Source organism: Homalodisca vitripennis, chromosome 3 (assembly GCF_021130785.1).
Source record: "Homalodisca vitripennis isolate AUS2020 chromosome 3, UT_GWSS_2.1, whole genome shotgun sequence".
NCBI lineage: Eukaryota > Metazoa > Arthropoda > Insecta > Hemiptera > Cicadellidae > Homalodisca > Homalodisca vitripennis.
Window position 1 is genome coordinate 125,519,888 of NC_060209.1, and position 12,682 is coordinate 125,532,569.

Consider the following 12,682-nt stretch of genomic DNA (forward strand, 5'->3'; position numbering starts at 1 on the left):
AAGCTCCATAATCTAGTGACCTTACTAAACAAAATTGTTATACTCATATAAATTTCTTTGTAAACCCAAGGGCTTGATTTAGTTACAATTAATCCGAAATTATGTTTCTAAACATATGTTATTATAACGGTTCTATATTATACTTCTACAATTTTATACTGCCACCATATTGTAAATCAAGAGTGTTGTTGAAAAAAGGTAATAATAAATGTTGCTAGAAATCGCTTTACAATTTTAATGAATGCTGTATTTATGTTACCAAATTATCTTACATACATTTTTCCCCGAATCTGAAATATCACCATTTTCAAATATTCTATTGATTAATATTGGCTAACGAACTCAACCAAACTGCTTGTAAATACGGTTTTTGTATAACGTTTAGTCTGAATATATTAAGAACTACAGTTTACGTATACAACTATTCCAGAAATACTGTATACACTACTTAAAATTTTTTCGCCCCTTACCTCGCATGTAAATTCGACGAAATACAATACAATATGAAAGAACAAACATTGTTTGCCTTACTCTTTTGTTTTGAGCTATAATGTGTATTAAACTTATATATGACCATTTCTTCTCCAAACTTTGGTTAACGTTAAAAACGTACAATAATAAAAGTTGTTTATAATGATCTTATATATTTTTTTAAATTTACCAATTTTGGTCTATGTTGAAATGTTTTATAGTTTACATACATACAAATGGTTTATAAATGTTTCTTCGATCATGAACAAAGGATCCAAAACTAACATAATCCGAAAATGTATATTCAAACGTAGACAGTACGTCACTCCTGGCCCACTTCCAGAAAAGATCGATATAACATCTCTGTTTATTAATCGTCATGAATAAATTTATGTAAATAGACAGAAAATCTTACAATCAGCGCAACTTGAAAAAGTCAAAAATATTAGTTTTAAATTTAATCAACGAATAAATAAAAAAAATATGCCTATATTATTGTAATATTCTAAAAATTTAAAATCTATGAACAAAAATGTAAATAAAAACAAAATTTAAAATCTGTTAAAAAATATAAAAGTCTTGAGAATGAATAAAAATTATGTTGGAATGGACAGAAATTATTTATAAAATAATAAAACTCTGTTGAGATTAAATAAAAACTCTTTAACCTTAACCTTATTGTTATTATTATTAATTCTACACAGTGTTTAAGATTACGATAATTTTGGATCCTGGGAATCATGATGGGAGAAAATGAAAAAAATCTACCGGAAATTCCGTTTATGAGGGTAATTGCAATAAGCAGATTTGTATGACATCTACTTAAAATCTATATGGCACATGCAAATACTTACATCAGAAGCCACTCTTATTCTTTCGGTGCTTAATAGTAAACGGAATAAATTAAAGTAATATCTATAAAATGTAATGACAATTCTTTATTCTACACAATAGAACTTTAGGAATTCTATATCTTTAATTATCACTTCTCCAACATTAATTAAATATAAATTATTTTTTATTTATTTTCTTAACATTTTATCATCTAGAATATTACAAACTCAATAGGTAAATGTAATTTAAAACCTTTTAATTCTGTTATAATTGAAAACCAAAATTTATCCGTCATTTTCAACAAACTCGAAGTTTTTTTCCCCTATTTTAATTAATCAAATCAATATTTTTTAAGTCTAATTCTATAACTATTTTTATCCTTCAAAGTTTATTTAACAAAAAGAATGTATTAACACATCATTTATGAGAAATTAAAAATATTTAAATTTAAATTCGCAAACCTTTTTGTGAGAAAAGTTGTTAAATATAAATATGAAATGTGTAGAAAATCAATATAATATTGATTGAGAATGTTGTCAATTTTTTACATATCAAGATAAAATGACAAACTTAAATGTAGAATCCATACCAACTTTAGTTGAATGTGTAAATAAAAATAAAATTCTGTTTCGAATATTAATATTCTGATAAAAATAAATAAACTACATCTCGATTAAATTAGACATCTGTTAAAAATTAATAAAACATAATTTTTGGAGTCGCCTGATGATGAAACCTTCGGTTTCGACAGGCCTCGTCCAAAACAATAAATCATTCGGAAAAGTATTGTATTATTTACATTTAGTAACATTTTAAAGTTTTTTTTTTCAATTGCTCTAATAGTCTTCAAATTCTTAAAATGAATTAAAATTCTGAAAAATATTATGTAGTCATTTTTTTCAAATTTAACATTAAAATTTTTAGATTGTTTAAAGTACCTACCTCAGATTGTAATAGTTTTTATTTATTTACATAGATTCATTTGTATTAAATTTTTATTATATTTGTGACAAAATTTTTATTTAATATGCACAAAGTTTTGTTATTCGATAAATAATATCTATTCTTTCCAGTCAGAAGTTTTACGAACGTTATTTTTTAACAGATTTTAAAATTAATGTTTTACAAATTTTTCATTATTTAATAGATTTGACGTTTTGAACAGATGATACAATAGTTTTCAACAGATTTTACATTTATTCTCTAACAGAATTTTAACTTAACATATTGGACTTTTTTTAAGTACCGCAGATTGTAACATTTTCTTTTTCTTTATGTAGATTCATTTGTAGTGTTTGGATAGAGACTTTACATTGATTTATTGTTGTATATATTGTTTTTATATATATATATATATATATATATATATATATATATATATATATTTAAGATTATGATAGTTTTGGATCCTGGGAATCACGAGAAAGAAAATGAAAAGAATCTCCTGGAAATTCCGTTATGAGGTCAATTACAATAGGCAGATTTCTGTGACATCTACCTAAAATATATATGGGGAATACAAATAGTTACATTCGAAGCCACTCATATTCTTTTGGCGATTAATCACAAAATATTTGTCGTTTCTTTAAGATTTGGACCTGACTTTTTAAAATATATAGAGCGTGACTCGTGGTTTTGTCATTATGTGATTTCATAAGTTCTAAGGCAGACATTTTGATAAAATGTTGCAGCAGTCATCAAGGTTTCAAGATTCACTATGACTCTTCTCGGAAAATAAAGCATACATGATAGGTATGATTGAATAATATTAGGCCACCTGCTTGTAAGATAATAATATAATACATTGTGCTAAGAGTTATATTATTTTCGCTTGGTTTTGCTGATCTAATCAATCATACATTGACGTTTTATATCTCGTTGAACTCAAACAGATTTGTACTGGATTTCTAACTAAGCCTCATATCTACTAATTCTGCCAGTAATGTTAGCTAGTAATGCAAATAAAAATTACTCAAATTAGTCACCAAAGTTTCACTGGCAGAGACATAGTAATTACTGTCCGACCGTGTTCAGTTGGCGGCATGGTGGAGAGTTTACTGTGTAGCTGTTGTAAACCTAGTTACCGCCCCACTGGTGACATTGCACTCGTGCATTTCTCTTTACTTTGCATAACTCAATTAATTACTCCACCTTGTAGACCCTAACAGTGAGAACATTACATCTAAGAAACAACAAAATTTTACTCGAATTGAATTCCTTAGTTTTGTATAAAGCAATAAATCTTTTCAGAAAAATTACATTTATATGCGTGATTTGATTTTGTTACGAGAATACACTGTTTGTAACATAATGTAAGTTTTAAAATACGGTTAGATCACTGCCTACATACCATGGTTTCACAGATAACTATATATAGAAAAATGTATTATGGTGTTTCTTTAAATTATGGTTATGATATAAATTAAAAGGGATGTTAACCACGGCTTGACACGTATTTTTCCATAAAGAAACAAAGGCATCGTAGGCGATTCCCCTTTTTAACGATATCCCAAACTGCTATAGAACAGGTTACTTACTCTCGTCTAATGATTTTATCATTACAAGTCATGGTATTTTGGTCTGTAGCTCCTAAATCTCACAAATTTAGTTGTTGCTCTAAATTTAATTTAGAGTGCTGTGGAACCTTGTTCTGACGTCATGCATACCCATTGCATGTACCCATCTAGTAGAACATGAAATCTGTTTAAAATTATACTGATTTTTTATTACAATTGAATGTAAATATAACATTTAGTATTCTTTAAATTTTTTTTGTATTACAGGCATACAGGTTAGTTGTCAAACATTTATAATATATTTCAATTATAGTTGAGGAATTGCGAACTGATGAAATTCTTATCTGATTAGTTATATTGTAACTATGCACTATTATAATGTACATTATTACATAATAGTGGAAGGCAATTTTGCTCTCACGAGCCTTTCTGTACTGAATGTAGAGATTGTTCCTACCTCTCGCTAGGTCTTAGCCTTGTACGAAGTATAACATGACAAGCTATACATGACCACCTCCAATACAAAGACACAAGGTTTGCAGGTTTAGTTTCCATAATGCATCAGTACAGCTCTAGCAATTTTAGTTTGAGCGTGATTCGAATTGCATGTTTGAGTTCAAACATCCTTTCCAGTTTGCATTTGGCATAACCTTACCAGAATATCACAGCATAAAACAGATTGGAGTACATCAGACCGAAATAGGCAATTTTATTGGTATCCAGGAAGCTATACTATTCCAGATTAAAAGCATTGTTTTTAAAATTATTTCAAAAATGTGCTGGATGCTAGATACCTAGCTCAACAGAGATTTGATTTCCAAAACTTGGCTATCAACATTTCGAACCATCTCTCTATTAAAAATATCTTTATTAGTGTATATAATGCATGAAAAGTTGACTTAAATAAGGAAAAACGCATACCCAAGAATTGATCATTGGGGGATCCCACAAGGGATTAAAATGTTTGTGTTGGTACGTTTGCCAATTAGTCACACCTCGACCACTCTTTGAGAGGCCGAGGAAAATGCTGAGCACCTGTTCTCGCTTTTCCATCCTACCGGTTAAAACTTGTAAATATTGCAACTGTGGATTAGATACACGAGTGACTAACCTCATAGAGTATTAGTTATTGCATTAAACATGGGTTTATTTTCCCTTATATTTCATAGTCATCCATAATTTAAAGGTCCCACTAGTTTACTATTCACCCTTAAATCTTATAATTTTCGTCAAGGAAGTCTTGACATTTTGCTGAGAAAAGGGAGGATTGAAATTGGACGATTGTTAGCTTTTTGAACCAGAAGTGACTTTGTCTACTTTCAGAATGAAAGGAAAAGTATGATTATAATTCCTTGTATTACGTTATAAATATGAATACATATCTGTAATTATATATATATAGTATATTTATATCAAATGCTAATAAAAACTTTTTAGGTTGCCATTCTTGCGCGAAGACAAGCGATCTGCTACGTGAGAAATTCTAAACCCTTGAAAATGTTTTTACAAGTAGCAAAACTAATAAAATATACAAAGTTTAAATAACATTAACTGTAAATTAAAGAATGTAATTTATTGGTTGTCTTGAACATTTTGTCCCAAGGTCTATACTAGTTTAACTAAAAATCCCTTAAATATTAGGATGAATAACCATCAGTCTTCATTCAACAGGTAAGACGAAAAATTGGTTTCGTCAACATGCACGGTTCACAACGAAACTTTTAACAATAGCTACTTATTGAAAGGGGTTAGTACAGTACCAGAAGATTCTGCCAAAATTCTATTAGACAGTTTAGAATCTAAGACCAAGTACCAATTGGTCCCAAAATAAAAATCTAAATAAAGATCTTTTGGTCTAAATATGGGATAAGCTATTCTCTCGATTACGAAAGACAAATTTTATTTATCTGTATACTTCTTCTAAATTTAAATTATGTATACGCATTCCAAAAACTACGGATATTGATTAAGTATCGTATTAATTTTAATTTTTACTTGAGTATAAAACATTTGGCAAAAGTTTGTATTATAATTTCGAAGCCAGTTTGCAAAACAATTTTTAGTGTACCAAGGAGTACACAAATAGAAATACACAAATAAAAATAACAGTATAAATTTGTATTTAAAGTGATGTTAGAACAATTCAGCTTATAAAAAATATTATATATTTCTACTTTTTATTTTCCTGTTTGTATACACCTTATATTCTTGTTGAGAACTACAATTTAGTCGAAATATTAAAGGATTGTGAAGAGTCTACTTCTTTATTTAATATAAGAAGCCTTTGTGCACTTATTTTTCCATATTATATATATATATATATATATATATATATATATATATATATAAATGTGCAAATGTACAACATTACTTGTATGTGTTTCAGGTCTGCCTAACGACTTGAGCGTGTTCTGGCAACAATATCCGTGGGTCCTAGGCGAGGCGCTGTGCAAGGTTAGGGCCCTGGTCTCAGAGATGTAAGTTACCTTATTGCTCGATAATACGTCAGCGTTTACTTGCGATTATAACATTTTATAACTCTAAAACACACATATTACATTTGAAAAGTGTAGCGGACATATGTAATGTTATGAATATCATATATTATAATATTTGTAAGACCAAAACCACTTTGGTAACTGCTATTAATCCTAAGAGTGCAAATTGTACATTTAAACGGTACTCTTATACAATGGTTGACACTGTACAAGTGTTGTGTTTAGTTTTTTACTAAGTGTTTGTTTTAGAGTTAGTGAAGTTGACACACAACGTGGTAGTTGTAATTCCTGACTGATTCCTGAGCGTTTCACAACGCTCTGATTGCAGATCTCGAAACGTAGTGTTACTGATTTTTGTATCACTAAATGATGGAAAATGTCCGAAAATCCTGTTTCCTTCACAATCCTTCCATCGTCAAAAATAAACTTCAAACAAAGAATTTCAAGACTGTTACATTTCTGTTTTGAACACCTGTAGATTCAGAAAACAAAATTCTGTTTTAACGATAGAGATATTTTTATAAACTCTATAAGCATTCATGTAAAGAAAGAGATTAAAAAGATAATTTTGACTTGTTTGACTCCATGAAACTATTGTAAATACAAGCAATATACATTATGAACATGCATTTTAAAACAGAAAAGCAACAAAATTATATAACAAGGCTGTTTACATTGATTCGGGTACTGGATAGTTTTGGCTGTAAATTCAAGCACATGGACAGACGAATCTTCCCTAGAGTGCTTAATGTTTTAAGTGCTCATTTTAAAAGCCACAGGTCTTTTCTTTTTCTTTTGATAAATCAACTACGTCGCGCTGACTTGCATAAGTAATGCGAGCTCCTTCTTAAGTTTCATCTTACACTCAAGACAATGGTCCCGGTAAAGCATGGTTACACTTGGTTTTGAGTAGTGTAAAAAGTGTTTGTAACAGAGTTTTATTCTTTTTTGCTAAATTCGTAATATACAGGAATTTCACAAAATATCAGGATTTTCGAAATATATTTGAAAAGTCTTATGCTGGCAGTAATGAGTTTTATATTGAGGACAAGATTTGAGTTTAGTTTTATCAACTTAAAATGCTTTCGTCTAGCTTATGAGTTAGGTTATTTATTATATTTTCCGCGATAGTATTGGAACATTTAAAACAACAAAACACGTTTGAAACTGAATATCTTAATACATACTTGAAATTAGTTGAAAATAAACTTATGGCAACCGTTTTTCTTTACTCTGTCTAAGTCTACTAAGTACATATAAGTGTTCAGGTATGCTTTCTGTTAGTCATTAATACAGTTTGTATTTTCATATTTATACAAAAAGGTAGCAAGAAATGTGTGTTGAACCGATTTGTGAGTTTTAGGATACAAATTATCACAATGTTATCTTAATCAGAAAAGACATCAACTTTAATTTCGAATCACGTTTATTTGCAGCTGTCATTTACTAAGATAAATACTTCAAAACAAATCTAAAAATCCTCGAAAATGAGTAAAAATAACACCCTTCATTTCTTTGTAACTTGCCATTTTTATGTTTTTCATTCTTGTGAGAATATTCACAAGAAAAGGTTCTCTTTTCTTCCTTCCTATAACATGTTCCACTGTTTCATTCAGCAATAACAATGTCAGAAGCATTCTTTTATTAAAACCAACGCTGACAGCACAATAGCACGCTAAACAAACAGCCTATTGACAGTAGTCTGTGACTGTTGTGAAACCAGCGGTGCATAGAGTAATACAAACTTGAATAGAGGTCCCAGTTTAAAAGATAAAAGATAAAACTTGGCGAGTATCATCGTAGTAAGTAGCACCCTTCTTTAGGAAATGGCCTCGTTTTAAATAATACTATTGAATTATGTATGTGTGGTATAAAAGTTATTTAATACAATATAAGTTAAAAATTAAAAAAAAAACCAACTCAAATATTCTGTAAAATGTCTAGGTAGTTTTTACTCTTAGAAAACAGAAATCAAATATTTTCCAGCTATCAAAACAGATGATTTAAGAAAAATATCTTATTAAATTACTAATCCAAAACTTATTTGTTATGTAAAAATTTTCCGTTATTCCCTTCAAACAGTGTTTCGTTTACTTCATCAATTTGAAAAAAGTTCGGTGATAATTTCAGTAGTATTTTATGAATTTAAAATTTTAAAAGATTTTAAGTTCTGTTTGCTTTGATAATAATATTCAAGCAATTTTTTAATTTTTACTGTGTAACGTATCCTGCACTTAATTAGGAATTCAGATGAAGACGTTCAGGAACTAGCACCTGACGTTTTGTGACGGTAGTTAATAAATTTGTATTTTAGTCGGAGAACGAGTCAATATTTCATGAGTCATTCATACAACCAACTCTTTAAAACATACGCTGTAATGTCTGAGGTTTGTCAAGGTCATTTAGAAAATTCGAAAGATCTGCACATTAAATCCTGACATAATTTTCCGTGGTATATATTTTACGCTAACTTTAACTGAAGCCATCCCTACTATTAAGGAAAATAATTAAGTTTATCCTAGCATTACTTCATTAAGTCGTAGTAAATGGTATCCAAGCCCCTTCTCTGTAGACTAATCAGTCTGGACACTGAACAATAAAGTTATTGACTTATCAACCACGGTGGGAGGAAGTGGTGATACTTGATAAATCCGTGTGATATATATATATATATATATATATATATATATATAGGGTGTCCCATGAGAAACCCGACATACTTCTCAGGTGGTTTCTTCTCATCAAAATAGTGGAAAAAGTTAATATAAATATATGTCCGGAAACGCTTTGTTAGCGAGCTATAGCTAGCAAAATATATTCGTCTGAAAGGACGGAAATAAAGTGAAACTTACGTTTTTGTGACGTAAAGATAGTTTATTGGATTAAATTTATTGGATTTTATGTTCAATGAACTATAAAACGTAATAAAATACGTCTTAGATCTGTGAGACTACACATTTTTGAGGTATTAAACCAAATATACAAAATTCGGTCTCGAAAACATTATTTGTTTAGATTTGAAGTACATTAACTTCATTAAATGGGTAATAAACGCCAAACTTTATAACCAAACCGTTTAAAGAATTTAATTCCGAAGAGAATAAAATAGGCTAATAATAAAACAACCACAAAGTTTCAAAAAATTCATGTTTAATTAAATCATTACATATGAAAATTAAGATAGAAACTACAATACGTCCTGTTTATTAAATTAACGTTCTTCGTAGGAACAAAACATTTAATAATGTTTTTTTTTAGACAAGTAAATAGTTACAAAACGTTTAAAGTACAAACCATTGTAAGTTGAGAAACAAGATTATAAAAATACAGCGTCAATTGAATTGCGTTTAGTTTATTGAAAATCGAGAGTTGGCAACACTGCTGCAACAATACCTGAACACAAGTTATTATTGTACAACTGTCCAACAATTCAGCTGTCTGCAGTACAACTCGTATATCATCTTTGGTTTGTGCAGTGTATGCGTATTATTGTATTATTTGTACTTTATTCGTGCTTTTTAACGTCAAAATACCATTTACACTTTCAAATCAAGAGTACGCAGATATTGTTTTAATCTATGGTTTGGCAATGGAAATCGTCGTGCAGCTAAACGTGAATATCAAAGACGATTACCGAATATAAAAACACCTACTCAAGTAACATTTGCATCGGTTTTCAATTACTTACGAGCAAATGGATCTTTTCCAACTGTTAATTGTTTGGTAGACCGTCCTGTAATATAGCCTTTACGCTAACAAGATAATATCTTTGACATGATACAACGCAGTCCTCAACTTAGCACTCGCCGACTTTCAAATAGATTAAACACATCTCGTAAATGCGTAAAACATCTCATGCTTTACGCATGTGTTCATTTAAATAAACATTTTATTTTTTAACTTTTTATTAGTTTATTATTAGCCTATTTTAAATTATTCCCTTCAAAATTAAATTCTCGAAAAGTTTTGTCTCAAAATTATGCGTGTTATGCGTTAATGAAGTTAATGTACTTCAGATCTAAACAAAGCATATTTTTTAAGACTGAAGTTTGCATGTTTTGTCTATTATCTCAGAAATAGGTGGTTTAACGGGTCTGAGACGTAATTTTTTCAGTTTTTCATGTCATTTTACATAAAATAAAAAAGATTAAACAACTATCTTTATGGAATAAAAACATCATTTTCGCTTTATTTCCGTCCTTTCCTAGAAAATTGGACGAAATCTTTTGCTAGCAGCAGCTCGCCAACAAAGCGTTCCCGGACATGAAATGTTTATGTAACATTTTTTTATTATTTTGATGAGAGGAAACCACCTGAGAAGTTTGTCGGGATATTCGTATATATATATTGTATAATATGTATATATGTATATAAAAATAATTTCAAATAAACATTGAATAAAAAAAAGTATTAGCTCCACCGGGACTCGAACCTCGATCTGTCACTTGCTGGGTGAGTGCACTACCACTATACTACAGAGCCCTTGCTTTTTACTATTCACTTATTTTGTGTTTGGTTGTTTCTGTCACACACGTGTTTAAATAAGAAACAGCTAATGCCTCTCAACTGTAACATGTTTGTTGCTCTCTGCTTGTGCAAGCGTGGCTTTAAAGTGGTCGTGCTCACTTATACGTTGTCGGATTTCATTGAATGAGGTACCGTTGGAATTGTAATACAAATTTTAAAACATTTTGTAACTATACTTCTTTTTTGTTATATGTCCTTAAACATTTACAACAGACAATATTTTGTTTATATTACATAGAATAACACATTCATTCTTTATGATATGTGTATCTTAGGATATTTGGTATATATAGTTCTAAAGATAATAATTATTTTTATAAAAATACAAAATGGAGACTAGGGGCTTTTGTATAAAACATTTCTCAACCCGTTTATAGGTATTTTTTTCGTTTTGAATCATGACTTCTTCCAGCCAAAGACGTATGTGACACCCTTGTGTGAACAAATATATTCAGATCGAATTGACCTAAAACTTGAAATTTAGCATGGATCTTTATTTATATAAAAGAAATAATCAGGTGATGCATGTCCCTCGTTGTCCTATTGTTAGCGAAACCTAACTCTCCACAGAACAAGTCTCAAGAGTGGATTGACTTGGAACTTTGCAAATTTTGTTAGAGCTCAGGAAGCTGGGAAAATTCTTCTATGTGGCTATCTGCTTGTAAGTCCTGCACAGGATGTCTTGAGAATAAAATGATTTATACACTTTAAATGTTATATGTATGTATGTTAATTTTACATAGGCTAGATTGAGTTTGACTTTATAGTACATCCACCCTTGATATTTGGCTAAGCGTCAGTTAAGCCCCCCCTCCCTAGGAGGATATCTCGAGAACGAGTTGAGCTATAACTCTAGATGAAATCTCATTTCTACATATATAAGATCGAGTTCGATGATGTACACTCTATGGGGATTGGCTCAGCGAATCCTACCTCTCTGCAACATATTTCGAGAACAGAATGATCTATAGACTTGTTATATGAACATTCAATTTTACATAGGCAAGATTGAAATCAATTATGGTGCTATATCATTCTGTATGATTTGGCTGAGAGGTACTCAAACGTGTTACTCAGGGAATACCTCGATTTATAATTGAGCTATAGGTTTAAAATTTTAATGAAACTTCATTTCTACATAAGAAAGCGCGATCCTTCCCTTGTCCATGGGGAGGGGCGCGAGGAGGCAGTAGTCCTTTTGCTATGATTACAGTACTTTTTGGTAGTTAGGTCAAGGCAATTTTCGGAAAATATGATGAACCATATCCAAACAAAATATTGGTGAGATTACGCCCATAGTCTCGAAATTAGCGAAGACTGATAGTGACACATGGTCCGGTGTTCTAGTACTTCGAAACTTCTTAAAGACTTTTTCAAAGTAGGCGTTGTCTGGTATTGTGACATGAATGATATCTTGTCACAGCATTCAAGGCAGCCATGTAAATTTTTTAATCCCCACATCTGCCCTTTTACCCATCTCGCAGTCCCATGATTGATAGGCCTACTAATTGCACCCAACAGGAACGTTAACATAAACAATGAAACGACCCATAGCATAACTGACGCAAGTAAGTGATGGTCTTTGCTAAAAACATTTCAGTAATATTCCTCGTTGCTACATATCATGTGTCTATGGTCTCCAAGAGGAACCCTGTCATATACAAAGAAATACGTCATATCACTGATGTAACGCAATTTTATTTGCAAATCCCAGTCTCTGCACTATATTATTTCTTTCTGTCTTGGTATAGATTAGACACTACCTAAGACAGGTTTGTCATTCAACACACCGGTACAAGCAGCAAAATACTTCTTATTTTCCGTGATGGTCATTGA

General features: G+C 30.4%; 1 protein-coding gene across 1 annotated transcript in view; it reads left to right on the forward strand.

Moving 5' to 3' along the window:
• LOC124357496 (neuropeptides capa receptor) overlaps nt 1–12,682 on the forward strand; it is a 103,697-nt gene that overhangs the window by 58,746 nt on the left and 32,269 nt on the right. The window contains exon 3 of the mRNA XM_046809350.1: nt 6,208–6,298. Within this exon, the coding sequence (XP_046665306.1) occupies nt 6,208–6,298 (91 nt within the window). The remainder of the gene's footprint in view (nt 1–6,207; nt 6,299–12,682) is intronic.